Here is a 22,397-nt window from a genome sequence, read left to right as displayed (position 1 = left end):
GACTTTGCCACCATCTCTATTCTGAATTTTATCTTTCACCTAGATTTTTCATCTACTACAAAGCAGATATTCTTAGCATCAAATGGGTGACTCTGTCCTTTAGTTTTCTCTTCCTTAGACTTCTTCAGACAGGGAGCAGCCATTCCAAAATTGTAATTTCTGCATCTGAACTCATGGCTGGAATTTCTGTGCAGGAATTCAAAAAGTTGCAGTGAGTCTGTGCATTTTTAGTTTATATTTATCCAGGCAGTGGTCATACACAGTGGCTAAATGGAAGGAGAACACTAATGAGCATTAGACATCTAACATCTTCACTGAGATATCCAGCAAAGAAGTCCTAATAAAGAAAGTTTCGTATGTCATCTGAAGTCCTTTTTATCACCTCTTTGTCAAGAAAAGTGCCACACACTTTCACTGCATCAGTTCCTGAATTTCCGTTGTACCAGCTGATTGATCTGCATGATTTGCTATTTGCATGAGTTGCTCAAACAAGGCATCACCATGCAGGCAACATCAATGAGTTTATGTAATTCTGTCTTTGACGAGCAGTAACTAAAACGTAAATGCAAAGATGTCCTGGTAGCTGACAGGTTAGATATTGTGCAGCAGACAGTAGCTGTGCCATTTGTGTGTTTGATTATCTTGGGAATTTATTGCACTTTTTGGACAAAAGAGTCATTGTTCATTTCTTCATTGTCTGTGCTTCCAGCAGGACTCCTCGCTTCTCTGTAACAAGTGCAGGGTACAACTGTTCATAGCACTAACGAGTTTGATCATGTGAGGCACCCAGTAACTTTTCCTCTATAGCTCTTCTCAGGCTTTTCACATATTCGTGCTATTTTTAGGCTCAGATTGTAGTAATGGCAGAATAAATACAAGTAATACATACAATGTATCTTAAAATTATGTTTTTGGAACACAGCAAGGATTTAACAGAAACAAATGTATTGAGTTTTCAAAATATGATGCTAACAATTCACATTGTCAGTTTGATGTTAAATAGATTTTTTTTAAAAAATGAAACATAAAGTTATGTTATTCAAAGGGAAAAAATAGCCTAAACCTGTCAAAGGTGTATGACAGTTCATGCTGAATTTCTGTATTGCTGGGCATATTTGACACTGTATCAAGGCCAAATGAAATTAATGATAATCTTTGGGGGATTCCTTTCTAAAGATATACTTGCAAGGTTTTTTCACAGCTGTCATAACATCCCAAGCCTAGAAGAGCTGCTACTGGAATAGTGAGCATGGGCACTAAAGATACTGAGCACCATGAAATGGTCGATGACATTTGAACACATTTCGGGGAAACACGATCTGTAAATTTATTACTCTGCCTTTTTCCAATATAAAGCTGCAATCGAACCACATTTTCAAGATGTTTTAACAGTCACAACGTTGACACTAATCCATGTTCTGCTAAAATAAATGACAGGAGCTTCTTACTGCGCTGTGGACAGTGGGGCTACTTCACGTAGAATGCTCAGTCTTCTATTTCCAGTCTCCTTCCCTCATCACTGGGCTATCATTTGTACCTCGGTGTTATGAAGGTAACAAACTCCTTTAGCCTTTTTTTTTATTTATTTTTTATTTTTTTCCCTAGGCAACTCTGGTAGCAAAAGCAGAAGCAGTAGAGAAGCAATTCAAACAACAGAGGTCCTTGCTAGCTCATGTTTTCAGCTATCCTCACTGTCTACTCATATGTGAGCAAATTACATTGCTCACTTGGGATTTTATCTAGCAGCAGCAAACAAACAAAACGATGTTGGGACAAACTGGCTTGATTTCCATGCCAGAATTGCTCAGCTAATAAAATTATGGTGATTTTAAGTCCTATCTGTTGCCCATTACGCAAAATGAGCAGTAGCAGGTGGCCAGGACCAGATGGAATTTACTCAGGATTTCCAAAAGGGTGCAGGGATGAAACAGCTGAAGTACTGATGGTGGAGGTCTTGCTGAAGCGTCCTTGCTATTGGAGGTCTGGAAGCTGGCCAAAAGAATGACAGTTTTTTAAAAACTGTTTCAGGAAACTGTGAATAAACTTAGTGTCTATACTGGGGAAAAACAGGAGAAATCATAATAATGAGTAGAATTTAAGGACATATGCTGAGAAAACTAGCTTTTGTAAATGAATTTGAACTTGAACTGGCTTAATCTGAAACACATCTCAGGAGCAGATTGGGTGAAAGGTCCCTCCAGCAGCTGCTGTTTTTAGACTGTATGGATGAGATTGCATTAGGGCCCAGCACAACCCTACAGTACCATGTCAACACTGTGGCTTCACACTCCTTATACACCCTCGTACAACTCCCTCAGTCATGTCCCATGTGCACTTGCCGTCATTCTCTCTTAAAAAATACAATAAAAGCACTAGCAGGGTATGAAGCAGCTATCATTAGTTTAAATCAGTTCGATAGTTGTGCACTGAGGAATGATGCCACAGTGTTAGAGGGATCTTGCCTAGTAGGATCTTACCACCTTTGGGAATTCTCTGCTGGTCTCCAAGTCTGTTGTGAAGATGGCCTTCCCAAGCATTACAATTATGCAGGACCTTGCTACTCTTGTTGGAATTGTCAGCGGAGAGAGTTAGAAGGAGAGGAGGCAGAACTGAACCTCTTTGGGAAGCTGGGCAGGGAGACCCTGAGCGTACCTCCAGAGCATTACTTCTTGCTCCATGGGTATGCTGGAGGCAACTTCAGTTTCCTTAATGACAGTATCTAGAAGCATGGCTTGGACCTTTCTGAAGATAAATACATGCTGTGACTGTCATCAAGAGTAAACATATCATGGAGTTGCATAGCAAGTGAGCAGATAGGAAAGTAGAAGGGTTTTGGACCCCCCAAAATCATGGACAATCATTTGGCAGATTTCAGAGCAAGGACATGTTCTACTTCTTTTCTTTCTGCTGAGTCTGTGGAAACAGAGCTGTCCACATACCATCAAGACTGCCTACTACTTTGTCACATTTCTCTTCCCACCCCAAAAGACCTTGGCCATAGACTAACTTCTCCTTAAGGCTGAGGCAGCAGTGCTTTCTGCGGGTGACAGTTAATTGCACAGGCTTAATTTCAGAGGTGTCAGGCATTTGACTCTAGGAGTGGACTAGAGCTGTGCTGAGCGCTCAGCTAGGCGTGCAGTCCATGGAAATGGTGTTTTAAAACTGTAAAATCCTTATCAAGACATTCAGATTGAGCACTAAAAATAGTGGCCTTAATTGACTTTTGACCTTTATTACATACCAGTATTGAAATGGCGATAATCATACATCTTCATCTTCCCAGGATGCTGTTGAAAAAAGGGTTTCTGAAGCTTTATACATACCCATAGATATGTGTGTATGTGTGTGTGGGGGGATACATACATGTATAGGTATGTGTGGGAAAGAACAAGTGGGAATAGGAAAGGTGGGAGAAATGAGGAAGAATGGCTTGATATTGGCCCAGCTGAGAGTGATCATAATTGAATTTCCCTGAGTGCTTGATAACATTGACAAGCCATCAAATTCATAACAACTAGAAAAAAGGACTTTGATAGGCCCATGATGACACAAATGAAGAGCTGGCTCTGTACTCAGTGGTGCTTAGGAGTCTATCAACTGCAGTCATCCTTTTCCCAGGTGACACTTCTCTCTGATAGTCTTCATGTTTCTTTGTAGATTTTTAAAATTTATGTATTTAATTTCTGAAGCCGTAGCAGTTCGTCTTTAACAGGAATGATGGAATATTTGGTTCTTCGAACTATCCTACTGCTGGGTGGATATTACACTCCACTAAGAGCATCTCAGTGTTCAGAGCTCTTCAGACTATCAAGAGACAAGTGCTCTAAGTGTTGGATTATAACACAGGAGGCGGATATTCCCACCTCCTTTGCTTTTCAGAAAGGTTAACATGGAATCCATGACATGTGCTACAGTCTACAGTGGATGAAAAGCTGCATTTTGAGTGATGCCAAGCTGGGCAAAGATATTTGGATAAAAAACAGGAACCAGATGGCTGCCTAGCCATCTCAGAAGATCTAAAGGACTTTCAGGAACAGAATGTAGGCAGTGAAGGACTACATAAGACATCTGTTTTTGCTGCACTTAGAATGTTGGTTTCTCCGTCACTTTCCAGAAGAAAAACTGGCAGCAGATCTCATTTCAAAGTTAAATGCCCTCTAAATTCCATTTTAAAAAGGTATACAAGATTGCAGACATTTAACTTAAAGGAAGGTCAATTGCAAATGAGCTGTATAGTTTAGTAGAATAATGAATGATTAGAATGGGTTACTAGAAAATACAATAAATTCTTAGTCTTTAGCTGGAACTTTTGAGATAAAAATCTAGTGTCTTCCTCAAGCACAAGTTAGGAGGGTTGATTACATTAAGTTGCAAAGGAATAACAATTTTCTTTGAGGAACTTCTAGGTGAAATCTCATGGTACTATGAAACAGGAGGCTTGATTAGATCACTTAAACATTGGCCCCCAAACTTTGAAAATATCTGAGGAAAGAGATTTAATTTAAATAAGGAGGAAAAAATGTAAATGTTAATAGAAGCTCTGGATAATTATAAAAATACAGCCGCTGTTTCTCATTATTTCTATGGAAAGACCTCTACAATTTTTATTGTTTAGACATTAATTACCTACAGATTGATGAAGGACTAAACAGTAATTACAAATCAAAGTGATAGAATTTCACATTTTGTGCAATTTCTCATTCACTTTGCTCTACTGGAGGCATTTACTCTTCTCCTTCTGTCTTCTTGCCAATTTCCCGGCTCTTGGCTCGGAGCTTGTTGACCTGCGACTCTGCAATGTCAGCCCGCTCCTCGGCTTCCTCCAGCTCATGTTGGATCTTGCGGAATTTTGCAAGATTGACATTGGACAGCTCCTCCTGGGGACAGGGAGAGATTCATGAAAGCCAAAAAGCTATCGATGCCCATTTTCTTACACTCAGTTGAGGTATATGAGATTTACAGCTGGAACGTGAAGATCCAGAATGCCACTTACGAGCAATGTATCTGGAAACTAAATGAAGGTGATTGCATCCTTGCTGGTTTCTACATTAGAATGCTGAGTGAAACTAATTTTAAGTAGGTTTTTGAATGTTGTCGAATAATTTGTTCTACACTGGACATACTTTGGTATTTTGTCTTTGCATAGTTAAAAAAGAAAAAAAAGAGTGCAGGTTAGTAATTACTCCTGTCCAATATTTCTAGAAGGAATGCAATCAAATAGGTTAAATAGATGCCAAGTGTTTAGATGTTTATCAATATATGACAGGACTCCTCGCCTGAGTATGAAGTGCTTAAACTCTTTAAAAATATTCAATAATTATATATAATTACAGTTATTTCCATTAAATTATTTTCCAGTTATTTACTGTCATAAAATTGTTTTAAAATATTTGAAGATAGTGCGCTTTTTCTAATGGGAAAATAGATATGAATTAAAGGAAGTGAATGAAAAGGAAGGAGAGATCTGTACCTACAGGCATTCTGAGCCTTTTCCAGTGATTCAACAGTAGTCAGAGAAAACATATTCTCTATAGCCCCGAGCTGTAAAGCTCAGCTGGAAGATGGCAAAATTGAGGGTTCAAACAGAGCTGGGCAGAGCTGGGCTGTTTTCATCAAGACAGGATTCCACTTCTGCCAGAAGGCTGACCCAATTCACAGAAATACTTACAGCCTCCTCAGCTTGTCTCTTGTAGGACTTCACTTTCATTTGCAGCTTGTCCACCAGATCCTGGAGCCTGAGAACATTCTTCCGATCTTCCTCAGACTAAAGAGAACAACAAACAACAGAGACGGTAAGTTGGATCCTCCTAACATGACAGGAAAAGCTTTTCTTTCTTATGGTTGATTTCCCACTATCAACTTGCTAACTGTGTAACTAACTGAGAAGGACAGAAAAAAAGATCCCTAACCATAGGACTACATTTTGCCTTTCTGCATGAAGGACATCAGTATGGTGAGGGCTTACCTGGTAGGTCAGCTCCTTCACCCTCCTCTCGTATTTGCGCACACCCTTGACGGCTTCAGCGCTGCGCTTCTGCTCAGAATCAACCTCCCCTTCCAGCTCACGCACCTGCAATGGGAAAACAATCCATGCAGATTCACTCATGGTGCCTCTTAGGACATGCTCCTTGATGCACAAACACCAGCCTGTACTCACCCTGGCCTCCAGCTTCTGGATTTGCTTCTTGCCTCCTTTCAGTGCCAGCTGCTCAGCCTCATCCAGACGGTGCTGAAGGTCCTTCACTGTTTGCTCCAAGTTCTTCTTCATCCTCTCCAGGTGGGCACTTGTGTCCTGCTCCTTCTTCAGCTCTTCTGCCATCATGGCTGCCTGCAGAGCAAAGGAATAGAGTCAGTTTGCGATGAGAGGCATGTTGGGTCAGAATTCATCCACCACCAGCCGTGTAGGAAGCCCCCAACTCACATCTGTGATGGCCTTCTTGGCTTTCTCTTCAGCATTGCGGGCTTCTTGGACTGTCTCTTCCATTTCACTCTGAATGTGGGAAATGTCTGTTTCCAGCTTCTTCTTGGTGTTGATCAAACTGGTATTCTGTGCAAACAGCATCACATATTTATGGTTTTAGGTCACAGTATCAAATTAAGAATGTTACATGAATTTGAGCTATTTCAGATATAATTCTTTGAAAATTTGATACTTTTTTTTTGTAAAGTTTATTATCATTGGGGAGCAATGCTTTATTTTTCCAACAGTTAATTCCATTATTCTGAGAGGAAGTACTTTTCCCATAAACTGTGACAAATCTCATCAAATGAGATTGTCTAAGAAAAAGAACAAAAATAGTGGGAGAAATTTGAAAAATGCTTCCTGTCTAGCATAAAGAAGGAAGTAAAAATCCGCTCTCATTGTAATTAAAAAAAGCTTGCAATGTAGATGGGATGGATTGTTTCCAGATTTTTTTTTAAAATGTGAAACCAGACACTTCCCATAGATCTAAGCACTTGGCAGTTAGGTGACTGTTATGACATGTAGCTACCACAGACCCAGAAATTCATCCCCATTCCACGGAGCACATTTTTAATGGAAGCACATTTTTAAGGCAATATGAGGCTTCCCTGATATTACGTCTGCAATGATGGAGGAGTGAATGCTGCTGTACTTTCAGGATTTTAGTCCTTTACTGCTCAGATTGCACACTGTTTGGGGGATTGCCCCTAATCAAATCTGGTTCTGCAACTAAATGTGTTGCTGCTGGAAATTAAGCTAGGATACAAAATGATAGAACTCTTAGTTGTGTCCAGTACAACCTGGGAATGTAGGCAGTGCCTACACCCAGATCTGGAAGTTCAAAAGCTGTCCTATGTTTGCTAGTTTGGATGGTCACCAACTTTAATCTTCATCATGTTGCTCAAATTCAGCACAGAATCAACATTTTCAACCAACATCTTTTAGTGCAGTCATGATTACTTCAGAAGTAGTAAGTACTTTAGTGTAGTGATGATTACCTCAGAAAAGATTTATCTTGTCTTCCAAGCTGAACGTCTAGTACTGATTGGAGTAAACCATACATAATGTTCTCCTACTAAACAACATTGCAGTTCCTCACCAAGTCAGCTCACCTGGGTATGGAGGAGCTGCACACGCTCACTTGCATCCATCAGTTCCTGTTCAGCCACCTTTCTGCCCCTCTCTGTCTGTTCCAGGGCTGCGCGTAGCTCCTCAATTTCAGTCTGCATAATGCTTGCTCTGCGCTCCACCATGGCCACCTGCTCCTTCATGTCCTCCTGTGTCCTGAGAGCATCGTCCAAGTGTATCTGGGTATCCTGTAGAGCAAGTGAAAGAAAACATAAGCTGGCTCAGGAACCTTTGGCAAAGAAAACAGCAGTTAAGACATTTCTCCATGTGCAACTTCTGTTCAATGGACCTTGAGCACTGCCTGTGTGTTTCTTAGATTCTTTTGTGCCTCTGCTGCCTGGCGGTTGGCATGGCTCAGCTGGATCTCTATCTCATTCAGGTCTCCTTCCATCTTCTTTTTCAGCCTGAGAGCGTCATTCCTGCTCCTGATCTCAGCATCCAAGGTGCTTTGCATGGACTCCACAACACGAAGGTTGTTTCTCTTCAGCTGATCAATTTCCTCATCTTTTTCTGCAATTTTCCTGTCAACTTCAGACTTCACCTGGTTCAACTCAAGTTGGACGCGAACAATCTTCCCCTCTTCATGTTCCAGGGAGGCCTGAAGATGAATAAATGAGAACTCAGTATTTGTTACCTGGCTAGTGTTGAAACTGAAACTTTAATATCATAGCAATCAAGACAGTAGTCTTCATTACAACAAGTAGAGAGTATTGCTATTTTTTAGATAATACCTTTACATTTTCCTACACAAACTTTTTTTTTTTTTCATTTTGTCTGTACAAATAATTTCACAGTGTATAAAATTAGATACAGGATTGAGACCTTTAAGAGATCAGTAACCTCTCTGTACCTCAGCTTCCTCCAAAGCTGCCTGGATTTCAGATTTCTCCTGCTCAATCTGCTTCTTCACTTTCTCCAGCTCATGGACAGCCTTTCCTCCCTCTGCAATCTGCTCCGTGAGGTCAGAAATCTCCTCTGTAGGGACAGAGATAAATGGCAGGCTCAGGTACTGAGCAGGAGGGAAATGTGCTGCTGAACAAAGGTTACAGGCACCCGTGTGAGTCTGCGAGCAGAGATAAAGAAGCTGGTGGATAAAGAAGCTGGTGAGAAAGATCTGTGAGGAGCAGAGCACTTGGGACTTACGCTGCAAGTTCTTGTTCTCCCGCTTCATGGTCTCCAGGTGGTCCAAGGACTCCTCATAGGCATTCTTCATCTTGAACAGCTCCGTGCTGAGAGTACGAGACTCTTTCTGGGAGGCTTCCAGCTCAGCCTGCGTTTCCTCATACTTCTGCTTCCACTCTGACAGGATCTGAAGAGAAATGGAGGCTCAGAGTATGGAACTGGCAATCGTGAGGGGATGCTCTGTCCCCAGACCACAAGGCTGCAGCCCATGTTACCTTGTCAAAGTTCTTCTGCTTCTTGTCCAGAGCTGCGCAAGCTGCATTCGACCTTTCCACATCAATCATCAGGTCCTCCACTTCATTCTGCAGCCGCTGCTTTGTCTTTTCCAGGGAAGCACATTTGGAGTTCACAGCCTCAACGTGTTCCTCTGCATCCTGCAGACGCTGTGCCAGCTTCTTCCTGGGAGGTGGTAAGCACAACGCCCGGTGAGGAAGCACAGGGGAGTCTGTGGGTGCAGCTGGAGTCTTTTTCACAGCAGCACACTTGGCCACTTGGCAGTGTGAGATCCCCGTTCACACCTAGCACAGGACCTCTCCCAAACATTCATCGTATTCCCAGGTCCTATTCCCAGGCAGCTCTAGCAATACCTCTGCCCTCTGCGTGCATCCTATTTAGCCTCTCTCTGCCATCCTCCACTTCCTCGGCTTTGTTGATTTTGTCAACCCACGTCGTCTATAGGATGTATTTTCCCTCTTCCTGACATCCCACCTCTAAGCATGATGTTGACTTCCTCCTGACAGCCTCTCTGTGGTCTCATCTGACTTCCCCATTAGCCTCTGCTTCCCCATCTTCTCCACATACTTGGCCTCCTCCAGCTCCTCAGTGCGCTGAATGGCATCCGTCTCGTATTTGGTCCTCCACTGGGCCACTTCACTGTTGGCCTTGGACAGGGCACGCTGCAGCTCCCCCTTGGCTTCCTGCTCCTCTTCATATTGCTCCCGGAGCAAGTCACAGTCATGGCGAGCAGATTGCAAGGCGTGAGCCAGGGCATTCTTGGCCTGGAGAAGGATGACAGGATTGGCACAAGGAGTAGCTGTATTCTGGAGAATCCCGACTGAAATGTTGTCAGGCACTATAGGAACCATTCTCCTATGGGAATGATGTCAGTTCACTGGATGAGAAAGGAAGAGCTGGAAACTTGCAAAGGAATTAATAGATAGAGTAGTAGGAAGTGGAAGCAAAGTCATCATGAGAAGACTTGTGTTGAAATACCTAAGTGGAGCTTTTACTGCCTGTCCTCATGGTGGCTCTGTAATTCTGTATTTCAGTGGCACAGCCATCACTTAGGTGGAATAGTGTCCCAAAAATGATTTTGGAAAGCATCCTTACCTTTATTTCTTCCTCTAAATGCCTCTTGAGTTCCTCAACCTGCTGGGTGAATGCTTGCTTGCCTCTTGACAGCTGAGAAATAAGAGCATCTTTCTCTTCCACCTGGCGTGAATATTCACCTGAGAGAGTCCAAATAAGTAGAAAAACATTTATGTGACTGATTCAGAGGTGAGAACATTAATAATTAAATGGACATGGAGGTGTTTTGATTTTTTTCTTTTATTGAATCTTAGTGATACCTATTGCTGTCCTCTAAGTATGGTGGCAAATTTAGAAGCTGGGAATGACAAATATCATAAGCCTTTCTTTGATACCTAAACAATCATACCGTATCTTTGCACTAAGTCCACTGGCTTCCAGCATGTGTACTACATTGTGTATGTACCTAGGTACTGGAAATCATCTCTGGAGATCATTTAGTCCAATCCCCTTATGCAAATTTGTGTCAGGTAGAGGTTGCCCAGAACTGTGTCCAGTTGTGTTTTGAATATCAATAAGCACAGGGACTCTGCAGTCACTGTGGTTTGTAGAGTGTTTGACCACCCTTAAAATATTTTTTTCTTATGTTTAAATGGGAATTCCTGTATTTCACTTTGTGCCTATTTCCTCTTATCATGGAGGACGATTTGGCTCCATCTTCTTCAGCCCCTCCCTTCATATATCTATACACATTTATAAGCTGTACCCTACATCTTTTCTCTAGCCTAAACAGCCCCAGGTCTCTCAGATGGGATTAGGATGTATGCTGCAACTCCTTGATATTTTTTTGTTCATGTGCTGTACTTTCTACAGTAGAACTATCTGTCTTTTGCACCGGGATGCTCAGAACTTGAACAGCACTCCATGTGTGATCTCACCAGTGGTGAGCAGAAGGGAAGAATCACCTCCATCAGCCTGCTGGAAACACTCTTCCTAATATCGTCCTGGATGCTCTTTGCTTTTTTTGCTGCAAGAGCGCACTACCCTTGGAGTTGAACAGTCATATTCAACTTGTACTCCAGGACCTTCAGGTCTTTGTGACACCTTTTGAACCTAGGTCTTTTCTGGGCCCATATTATTTATATTGTTCACTTAAAAACCATAAATATCTTACCAGCCTCTGTTTGTAGCCGTGCTCTCTGAGCACTTATGTCATTAATTGTGCACTGATGCTCCTCCTCCTTTGTCTTAATCTCACTTAGCTGATCTTCCAGAGTGCGACACATCTTCTCTAGGTTGGCCTACGTGCATGAAGAACAGAATGAAAAATATTAATGATTGGTTATTGAATACATAGAGTTACTGAGAAAGACAAGAAGAGAAAAAGATGAATTTAAGAATATATAAGTCAAATCTCTCAGAAGACTAATGTATCTTACTACAAAATTTCAATCTTTAATTTTAATACTTCATAGTTCATAGAAAAATTCATAGCTTTTGAAAACATAGTTTTGAGCAAATATAGTTTTCGAAATAGAGGAAATAGATGCTGGCATGCTGCATCTTGGAAAATTTAATTTATTTGGCATTTACTGGTTATGTCATTAGAGTGTATAAAGGAGAAAAAATAAATAGGAAGGAAAAAGGAATGTGTAGAATTAACATAATTTCTATTTTAGAAGAAACTAAAAAAAAGATAATTTCAGTATCTCTCATAATATAATGGTCTGAACCAAGCAATGGAAGCCATCGAGTTCCTGACGCTAAGTGTTTCAGGCGTAGGTCTTACCAAACTCACTCACATCATAGTATTGTACTAATGAAATAGGTAAAAACACTGTAAAGCATAACTTTTTATATTTAAATGTGATTAATTTTAATATATTAATGTATTAATATTCATAACATTCAAATTGCTCTTTACCTTGGCTTTGGAGACAGACTCCATGTTACTGGCCAAGTCATCGATCTCCATCTTGAGCTCACTCTTCTCCTTCTCCAGCTTCTGCTTGACACGCTGCAGGTTGTCTATTTGCTCCCCGAGCTCGGCTGTGCTGTCCGCGTGCTTCTTGCGCAGGGCGGCAGCGGTGGCTTCATGCTGCAGAGTGGCCTCTTCGAGGTCGCGCCGCATCTTCTGAAATTCCGCCTCACGCTTCTTGTTCATGTCGATCTGAGCTGCCGTAGCTCCCCCTGCTTCCTCCAGGCGCTCACTGATCTCCTCCAGCTCCCTGGAGAGCTCTGCTCTCTGCTTCTCTGCTTTGGCCCGAGAAGCACGTTCTGCCTCAATTTCCTCCTCCAGTTCCTCAATTCGGGCCTGCGGAACAGTAGGCACCAATCACACCCATGTCCTGCTCTGACCAGACCTCTGTCAGTGTGAGAGAATGGACGGAACAGAGACTTGCCTGCAACTCCTTGATCTTCTTCTGCAATTGCAGGCCCAGGGCTTGTTCATCCTCGATCTTGCTCTGGATCTGGCTGATTTCAAAGTCTTTCCTGTGCACAAAAAAAAAAAAAAAAAAAACTGTATTAGTGCCGAAATGAAAACAAAGGTGCACCTGCACAAATGTTCCCTTGCTTACTTCTTCAATTTCTCATCCAGCTGTTGCTTGTCATTTTCCAAATCCATTGTGGATTCATGGACAAGCTTCAGGTCACCCTCGAGTTTCCTCTTGGCTCTCTCAAGGTCCATGCGCAGTTTCTTCTCCTGCTCCAGGGACCCCTCAAGCTAAACAGAAGATGATCATGAGTGCCATGCCAGTCATGTCTAACTCTATAGCAGCTTTGACCTCCCCACATGTGCTTACATCATCCACTTGCTGTTCCAGCTTGGTTTTAGCTTTGGTGAGTGTATTGACTTTGTCCTCTTCTACCTGCAGGTCATCCAGTGTCTGCTGGTGGGCCTCTTGGAGGGCTTTCTTCTCTTTTGTCAGCTTGGCGATGGTTTCATCAAGGGCTGCCATCTCCTCAGTAAGATTTTTGACCTGTGAGAAGAGGAGAACATATCTTAAGTAAAAGACGTAACTACGGATGTGCTGTACCAATCCAGAATTGATTTCTGGAGTATGAATGACAAATTCTTGGTGGTACCTTGTTTTCAGTGGCATGTTTTTCCTTCTCGACTTTGGCCAGTGTTAACTCAAGGTCATCAATGTCTTTTTTCAGCTCTGAGCATTCATCCTCTAGTTTCCTCTTCTTGGCTGTCAGCTCAGCATTCATCTCTTCTTCATCTTCAGCTCTCTCTGTCAGCTCCTTGATTTTGGCTTCCAGCTGGATTTTGGTTTTGATCAGCTGGTCACATCTTTCCTCAGCATCAGCTAAACCATCAGCTTCCTACACAAGAAATATTTATTAGAATGTTTTACATAATTCTCTTGTCTGCCTCATAATTATTTTTCCTCTTGATTTTCAAAGAAGTAATTATTATTCTCAAAGGTAACATTTCTTCTTGCTGAATGTGAAAAGAACCTAAGGCTACTAACTCAGATGGAGACATTTGTATTCCCCTCATCAAAAGCAGGTCAGATATATCCTAATCCTTACTAGTGATGCTAGTTCAAAAGGGATCCTTGATGCCCCCATTTATCTCCAGGCTGAAAATAAGATGCTTGCACTTACATGACTGTTTTTCTCAAGAAATGCTGGAGAACTACCACCCACTCTCAGCCCCTTTTACTCCACAGGAATTTATTTGTGACTCTCCAATTTAAAGCTTTAATCGGACCCCCAGACTATGTCCACTGATCAGATGATCATATATCAATATTATGCAGTAAGATTGTACGTCATAGCTGCTACTGTATGTTGCCACGTATGATTAAAAATATGATACTGCAAGGTGTACAGCTTATTCTTTGAAAATTCGCTCTTGATTTAAAAGCCTAAGGGATTAGCATTAAAACTCATTGCAAATTTGTTAATATTTATGTGTTTCAAATTGTCTTTTTGGTATGGTTTTCTTTCGTATTTTAAATATTATATATGTGGTGTTACTCTTTTGGGACAAGATGTCTCTTACTGGGATCCTTGCCATTATTTTACACAGAAAATTATGAGTCAAAAACAAAATGCTTACAGCCTGTACTTGGAGCTGCAGGTCATTTTTCTCCTGCAGGAGGGACACCATTTTCTCCTCCAGCTCCTTCCTCTTTGCTTCAGACTTTGCAAGCTCTTCCTTGGTTTTCTCAAACTCTTCCTTCATATTGGCCATTTCCTTCTCTGATTCTGCGCTCTTCAGCAAAGGCTTGATCTTGAAGAACAGCTTCATCCAGGGCCAGTGCTTGACATTCATGAAGGAACGAACATTATACTGGATGCAGAAGATGGACTCTCTGAAACATTAAAACATATTTTTAAATGTTCATATGAATATATATATATATGCACAATTATATATGCAATAGTTGTACTTAGTGGAACCTATGCACATATGTGTGAGTGTGTATGCAGCTAGGTGATTATTTTCAAAGATCAAATGGGAGGTTCTATAAATTTAGTGAATAAGGAGAAATAAGCTAAGGATTGTAATTTTTTTTTCCTAAAAAAAAACTACAACACAGTTTTATATTCCTTTCAGTGCTAGCTGATACTTCCAAATGCACATATATAGTGGTAAACTGAATTAATGAGAAATAAAAGGAAGTTCAGTGAGAAGCAGCTCATCTTCACTTTTGTTCATATCATGCGATGTGGATTGGCTCAACAGGCCGAATATTGTAAATATCAACCTTCTCTCCATCATTTTCTTGAATTCCACTCTCATGAGGAAGCCCCGGCAAATGGCCTGTGTGCGAGTGATGAGCTGTGCCAGCTTCTCATCTCTCATCTCCTCCAGGAGCCCCAGCAGCCCAGCTTTGAAGAACACCTTGAGAAGGGGAATATTGCAGCTTGTCACTGGCAGGTGGCACAAAACACGGCCACACAGGATGGGCGTCAAGGAGTGTTTGTACCTTGGTGTGACCAAATTTGTACTGGGTGTGGTCCACATCAATGGAGCCAAGGAGCTTCTCAGAAGCCTTCTTGCTGTCAATGAACTGTCCCTCTGGGATAGCACTTGCATTGAGCACCTTGTACCTATGGTGAGAGGCAGAATATGAAGATCAGATTTATGAAAGATCAATGAAACCTGCAACCAACTGGTGTCATTGTTAAAATTCTCTGCAGGGGCATCAAGAGTTGAAAACATGTGTGACCTAAACTCTCTTCTGTTCTTTAAAAATGACATTTTCATGGCTAAATGTGTTTTTAGGAAAAACATTCTACTTTCTTTAGTTGAGCAATACTTGATACAGAAGGAAGACAGATCTCCAAGGATAACAACACACCTTGTTGGCTAATGTGTGATAGCCAAATGAGATCTCTGTGAGAAAGAACAAAACATGGGGATGAGAAGCAATTCGTCATCAAAAATAGTGACAGAGTATATAACACTGGAGTGTTTTTCAGCTGATTCTGATAGCATACCATAGGAGAATAAACGCATTTCATGATTCCCACTTTTTGATCCCTCTCATGACGGTGTATCCTCCATTGTTATATCCTCCTCATCTCTGAGGTATATCCTCTAGATTCATTCTTAGTAAAGTTAGATGTTTAGACCTCCCAGACTTCCCCAGTAGAGGAGACTGGCTTCTTTAATTCCACAGACAGAAGCACCACTCATTGAGTTCTATGACAAGCACAGGGTTATGGCATTTTCTCACAGGATTCCCTCATCCGTATTTTCATTCTCCTTTTCAGCCAGTAGAGAAAGAAACAAGATGCTATGATTTCTTTTTTTCTTTTTTCTTTTTTTTTGGATCATTTGGATCATTTGATCCAAGTCTCTTTCACTTTTTAATTCCTACTTGGTGCTAGTGACTGCATGTCATCTAACTTTGCTATTCAAAAGTTAACTAATTTTAAGCTAGTCAATTACATTTAAAGATAGTTAATTACAAGATGATTTGTCCTGTACTAAAAGGTGAATAAAAAACAAGAATAATTTATTGCCTTCTGCAGTTGCTTGTTCTTCTCATTAGCTAGAGAAAAACTGGAAAGCTAACTTGAACAACTGACTTCTGTATATCTAAGGACAGGTGCAATAAACTCCTCACATGGCTTTCACAATAGTTAAAATCATTAGGAAATGCAAGTTTTTTTTATCAAGGTTTTGATGGCACATGGAAAAGTGGAGCCTGACCTTTGTTTAAAGTCTGCATAGAGGATTCTGCTGGGGAATCCTTTCCTGCAGATTCGGATCCCTTCCAGCACACCGTTACACCGCAGCTGGTGCAGCACCAGTTCATGCTCCATGGCACCTAATGAATGACATCATGAATTGATACTTAGTTGGGCTCCACAGAGAAGAGATTCATCACAGTGAGGTCTTCAAACTGGAACATCTTACCAGGTGTTTTTGTTTCATTGGGAATGAGGCATCGCACAAAATGAGGGTGTGTGCTTCGCAGATTGCTCATCAGCTTGTTCAAATTTTCCTATAAGAGCAAAGATTTGTGTTTAAAAATTTTACTTCTGCAGTCTGATCATTAGGTGGAGTAAAACCATTGCAATAGGTTTATGATACAGTAAATACTTCTGGCCAGTTTTGAAATTTGAGTGAAGTAAATTGTCCAATGGGGATCCTTCTTTATTAAGAAGCACAACCCATTACCCTTCCTGAAGATAACTGTTTCATACATTAGATCAAGCTGAAATGATTGATCTGAAGTGATTTTTATCTCCCTAATCTTTATAAATCGTATTAATTATTGAAAAAGATAAAGGTGTGTGGGGGGAGAGTCTTTAGTCTACATTACCCGGAAAAGAGCTGACACAGTCTGGAAAGAAGAACCCTTCTTCTTGCCACCCTTCTTGCCACCTCCACCACTCTCTAAATAAGAATAATAAAAAAGAAATTTAACTTTTACAGAATTATTTTCTGTAATAAAAGCATGTTTCCCATTTCCCATTTTAAAATCACTGTGTTTAAAGTAATACTATCAAGAGTGATTTTTGAACATAAACATACAGTTTAAAATATTATTGCAATAACTTATTTGCTGTAAATTATAGTAGAAATGATTTTGAATAAATCACCTGCTTCTGCCCCACCAACAGAGGCAAAAAGTAAGGCCAGTGTCTTCAGAGATGATTTCTGGTACAGCCCCACAACAGTTTCATTCAGGGGGTCCTTGTTCTTCTCAAGCCAGCCAGTGATGTTGTAGTCCACTGTGCCAGCATAGTGCACCAGGGAGAAGTGGGCCTCAACTTTTCCTTTACCAGGTTTGGGCTTCTGGAAGTTGTTGGACTTGCCCAGATGCTGGTCATAGAGCTTGTTCTTGAAAGAGGTGTCAGTTGCCTTGGGGAACATGCACTCCTCTTCCAGGATGGAGAAGATGCCCATGGGCTGGAAGAAGTAGCAACACAGAAAGAAAAAAAAATAAAAAGGACATGAGAAGGAAAGATAATGCATATGCGAGACAGAGATGCACAAATAAAGATACTAATCACCTCCTTCCAAGAGGTACATGAAAATGTACATGAACTGCACAGAGGTCAGAAAAATCATGATGCAGAGTGTTGCGTCAGGTATAAGTGCCACACACTACAATCATCCATTTTTGACCATAGGAAAAAAAAAAACAGTATCAAACTAAAGAATTATAAAGTGTGTAGGGCCCAATAACCTTCTCAATGAGCTCAATGCAGGCAGCCAGGTCCATGCCGAAATCAATGAACTCCCAATCAATTCCTTCCTTCTTGTACTCCTCCTGCTCCAGCACAAACATGTGGTGGTTGAAAAACTGTTGCAGTTTCTCATTGGTGAAATTGATGCAGAGCTGCTCCAGGCTGTTGAACTGCGGAATACAGAGAGATACTCACAAAGTTTTCTTCTATGAACATTCTGCATCTTCTAGCTGGTTTTACTTTCAACTCATTAAGTGTTCAATTATTGAAATCCTGAATTTCTACTCATGGGATTGGCCAGTTGACTGGGGTATTCCATCCTGTAACATAGCTACACTTTTAGACCAGGATTTACTAACATATTTTTAAACTCTGGAACAGCTGTAAAGCTTAGTCCAAGAAATTAATCATGACAGCTGGTCGGCTTGGATATGTCTATGCTGCCAATCTAGTCCCAAACACTCAAAGATAATTTGACCTCAGCATTAACGAAATCTTCCTTAAAGATGACCGATTTATACTTCTTCAAAATGAGTTTTAACACACCAGTTTTTAAAAATTCTGATATCACTTTTTAATAACATTTTCATTTCTATATCACCAACAGAAATCTGTAAAAACTGTCACATTTGTGGCTTAGTAAATCCTATGAGAACCAAATGTAGCAGTGCCATTCCTACAGAAATGCCAGGATTATCCAGTAAATAATGAGATCCATAATGACAAAAATAAATATTCAGTTTCTTAGTACCCATTTGAAGAAACCTTGTATAGAGACCCTGCACTTACATCAAAGATTTCAAATCCAGCAATGTCCAGCACACCAATGAAGTATTGTCTAGGCTGCTTGGTATCCAGCTGTTGGTTGATACGAACAACCATCCACAAGAACATCTTCTCAAAGACAGATTTTGCCAGGGCGCCTACTGAATTATACACCTAAACAAAAGGGAATATTTATCATACCAAACAAAAGAGGAAAACCAAAGGGTTTAATTCACTCCATGTTTTCTATCATGACTTATTTCTTACCTGCTGCACAGTTTGACCTTTGGTCACGTACTCATTCCCGACCTTGACGCGGGGATAGCACAGGGCCTTGAGCAGGTCTGCTGAGTTCAGGCCCATGAGGTAGGCAGCCTTGTCAGCAACTAAGCTCACAAACACACAGCAGGATCAAGTGTTAGCTCCCCAGTAGAAGTATCTTGTAGTAATTCAGAATATTTCTCTAGAAGCCACATATACTATAAGTCAGTGGCTAAACGGACAAAATAAAACTCTGGTTTGGTATGACTCTTATGTTTCTTTGCCACGCCACAATTTCTGAATTAACCAAAAAGCAAATTGTTGATAGCAAAATACACTCTACTGATTATATTCAGTAAAACTCTACTGTCTGCTGGACAGAAAAGAAGTTTATTATGACAAAAGTGTGAACAGACCATCCTATATCACTGAACAGACCATCCTATATCACCTACTATGACCACGTTCTACCTATGGGTAAAGTTCACAGAAGTACGGGCCCAGGTACAGGAGAGAAATTCTATTTATAAAATGTGGGAAAAGAAAAAGGAAGAAGGAAAAAGGAGAAAGGATGAAAAAAAAAGATATTTACTCTTCTTCCAGTGCTTTCCTTTGGCTGTGTTTGTGTAATGATATAACTCAGAGCATTCAAACATGAAAATGGATGACTATCTTGTTCAGTTAGGACAGATAAGTAATATGCTTAGGGCTACGACATGAAGGATAAGTGCCTATTTCCTAACTTCTTCACCAGAAGAGTGATCTATAAATAAAGCAGCAGTTGATATAATGTTGATCACTCTTACCATTCTCACATTTCTCTAGCCCATAAGATGCTACCAAGGAGAAGTGAGGATTCAGGCCACATTCCTTCCTGGAACTACAGTGAGTTCAACTGCATATTTTGTAAGTACCTTCTGTGCCATCCGGCTCTGCCTGCTCCTCTCGTTGTTTCTGCTTAAATTTCAGATTTCCATAATGCATCACAGCCCCGGTCAGCTTGTAAATGGCCACTTTTTCATCAGCAGTGAAGCCCAGGATGTCAATGGCACTCTGGCAAAGGAATCCATGAAGTAAAGTCATGTGATAAGCTATTGTAGTATGAGTATAATGATTTTAATCTTTCCTCATTTGTTAGTTTTACTCCTTCATTCTACTTACATCTGTTGCCATCAGCTCCTCCTGGTCATCAATGCTGGGAACAGTGATTTCACCTTGACTTACATATGGGAAATCATAGGGATTGGTTGTAATAAGAAGCATTTCTGAAAACAAAAGATATGATACCTGTGAGCTCTGTTAACTGAATATGAAAGGATTCATTCTTACATGTTTCTAAACATTTGGAATTAGGCTTCTTTTCCTACCAATCAGCTCTGGCTTCTTGTTGGACATGATTTGATAAAAAATGTGGTAGCTTCTTTCCGCCTTCAGCTGGAAAGTGACTCTGGACTTCTCCAGCAGATCTGTCAAGGAAGAGAAAACAGTTAGGTACAACATTCCATCAGGGAAGGAATGTGGAAAGGAATACAGGCAGTCAAGAAAGGTCGCTTACATGTTTCAATATCAGCAGAAGCCAGTTTTCCTGTGGCACCAAAATGGATTCTGATGAATTTACCCTTTAAGGAAGAAAAAACACCTGATAACAATATTCAGGATTGATTTTGTTGTGCTTTCTGTTTCAGAAACACTTCTGGGTATTTCCAAACAGGTTTTCAAGTTCACAGAAGGGGTATTTTGTTCACTTCGTTTGAAGGAAGGTAGAAATATTTCCATTTGCAAAAAATAAAATATCTTGACAAAAAAGCTTACAAAGCGTGAGGAGTTGTCATTCCTCACGGTCTTGGCATTTCCAAAGGCCTCCAGCAGAGGGTTGGCACTGATGATTTGATCCTCAAGTGTCCCCTAAGACAGAAATCACATTGTCATCACATAGCTCATAAATGAACCTGGCAGCTGGAGGGTGCTCTCCCTACGAACTCACCTGCATTTTGCCCGCCTGTTGTGGCTGCTCCTCCTTCTTCTTGTCCCCACTAGCTGCAATTGTTGCAAAGTACTGGATGACACGCTTGGTGTTCACAGTCTTCCCTGCCCCGGATTCTCCGCTGGGAAGCAAAAGAGAGAGAAGCAGAGAACGTCTGGTCAGGCAGCAGGTCCCCAGACACAGAGCCAGCCCTTGGGAATCGGAGCAGGGAATGTACGTACGTGATCAGGATTGACTGATTCTCACGATCTGTGAAAGAGACAGAACAAAAGCTACTGTCAGAAAACTAAAAAAACCCATAGACTCGGAACTATGCACAGACCTATGGACGTACACAGTCCTCAGATCAACACTGTATCTATTTGCCCTTTACACAGTTCTCTTCTGAAAATCTATCTGAACAGTCTACTCATCTGCAAAATATAGGGTTAAAAGGAACTCTGTTGCAGCAGTGTGAAAAAGGTATTTAGCTGTGCGACTCGAGCACTGTTCCTTCAGTGAGGCAGTTATAATGTACAGAATATGCAGTGCTGAGTCCCAGCGTCTTTCAGGTGCATTTTGGCTTCATACAACACTGTGGTGTTCTTCAGTACTCTGCTGCATTTCCCCGTAAGAAGAGTCTGAGACTTTTGTGTTGTGATTGCTGTGAAGGTTACCAACCACTCACCAGTTAACATGAACTGATAGGCGTTGTCAGAGATGGAGAAGATGTGGGGAGGGGCCTCCTGGCGCTTTTTGCCTCGGTAGGCCAACACCACCTCCGGGTTGTACACCGGCAGCCACTTGTAGGGGTTGACAGTGACACAGAAGAGACCCGAGTAGGTCTGCAAGGACAGGACACAGCAAGTTGCCTTCCATTGGCTTTAGCAGACTGGCTCTTCCTAGCGAGTTGCAGGAAGCCTGTGGCTGCTACTTACGTAGATCATCCAGGCTGCATAACGCTCTTTGAGGTTATACAGCACAGCGGGTTCGTGGAGGTGGGTCATCATGGCCATGTCCTCGATTTTGTCGTACTTGGGAGGGTTCATGGAGAAGACTTGGTCTTCCTTCACGGTCAGAGTCTGCCAGAGAAAGAGCAGATGCAAAGTGTTAGCTAAAAGTCTGGTGTGGGATTAAATTATATTTTCAAGACTTGATGTTTTTTACTCACTTCTCCACCTTCAGTCTTGACTGTGACCTTTCCTCCTTCTTTGCTTTGGACTTTGCTTTTCACATAGGATTCCTTAGCATGCACCACAAAGACTGATGACTTGGCATCAAAAGGTTTGTTCTGGGCCTCGATTCTCTCCTTTTCTGACTTTCGGAGGTAGGGAGCTGCCTCCCCAAAGATGGCCATCTCAGCGTCTGTAGACATGGCTGCAGTTTACTGGGAGTAATGCAGCAAGGATCTGTGAGGGTAGAAAAAATATATTACAGTACTCAACGATGGTCTCTTCTCACACAGAATAGTAGATTTCCATTGTTTTTTGGTATAAAAAAAATCAACTGAATGAATTGATTCTTTCATTTTTCTGCCTTTCTAAATCAGAGTTCTATTCCTTATTTTTTTATATATATATTTTCTGTATTTTAGGTATTTAAATCTCTAGGTCCACTGGGCTATTGCTTTTTTGGAGAAATATTTTCCACGTTTTTTCTTCATTTGTTGAATTAACAGGATAATCAGATCCTATCGAGGTTCCAAACACTGCTTTCACTAGA

General features: G+C 41.1%; 1 protein-coding gene across 1 annotated transcript; it reads right to left on the bottom strand.

Moving 5' to 3' along the window:
* Positions 1 to 4,724: 4,724 nt before the first annotated feature.
* On the bottom strand, positions 4,725 to 22,050 carry LOC104574472 (myosin-1B). The gene is made up of 38 exons (XM_088535817.1): positions 21,847 to 22,050; positions 21,614 to 21,757; positions 21,364 to 21,520; positions 20,918 to 20,945; positions 20,697 to 20,817; positions 20,525 to 20,617; positions 20,268 to 20,331; positions 20,080 to 20,178; positions 19,874 to 19,977; positions 19,627 to 19,765; positions 18,719 to 18,837; positions 18,476 to 18,625; positions 17,686 to 17,856; positions 17,096 to 17,405; positions 16,816 to 16,889; positions 16,407 to 16,494; positions 16,200 to 16,317; positions 14,968 to 15,091; positions 14,746 to 14,882; positions 14,094 to 14,349; positions 13,109 to 13,351; positions 12,826 to 13,002; positions 12,601 to 12,746; positions 12,424 to 12,514; positions 11,946 to 12,335; positions 11,196 to 11,322; positions 10,103 to 10,221; positions 9,575 to 9,771; positions 8,989 to 9,172; positions 8,735 to 8,900; positions 8,442 to 8,566; positions 7,881 to 8,189; positions 7,576 to 7,779; positions 6,422 to 6,547; positions 6,158 to 6,328; positions 5,966 to 6,070; positions 5,669 to 5,764; positions 4,725 to 4,877 (listed from the first exon to the last, which is right to left on the bottom strand). The coding sequence occupies exons 1-38, from the start codon at positions 22,048 to 22,050 to the stop codon at positions 4,725 to 4,727; spliced, it is 5,829 nt and encodes a 1,942-aa protein (XP_088391943.1).
* Between the last annotated feature and the right edge of the window lie 347 nt (positions 22,051 to 22,397).

Source organism: Tinamus guttatus, unplaced genomic scaffold, assembly GCF_059628265.1.
Source record: "Tinamus guttatus ecotype Peru unplaced genomic scaffold, ASM5962826v1 Tinamus_guttatus_pri_ptg000649l, whole genome shotgun sequence".
In the NCBI taxonomy this organism is placed as follows: Eukaryota; Metazoa; Chordata; class Aves; order Tinamiformes; family Tinamidae; genus Tinamus; species Tinamus guttatus.
This window is presented reverse-complemented; position numbering and strand designations above follow the sequence as displayed.

Coding starts and splice junctions, on each gene's coding strand:
- LOC104574472 (XM_088535817.1), bottom strand. CDS start 22,050: ATGTCTACAGACGCTGAGATGGCCATCTTTGGGGAGGCAGCTCCCTAC. Junction 20,179..20,267: donor TTCTGCTGATATTGAAACAT/GTAAGCGACCTT, acceptor CTTCCTTGACAG/ATCTGCTGGAGAAGTCCAGA. Junction 16,495..16,815: donor CTGTGTCAGCTCTTTTCCGG/GTAATGTAGACT, acceptor TTGCTCTTATAG/GAAAATTTGAACAAGCTGAT.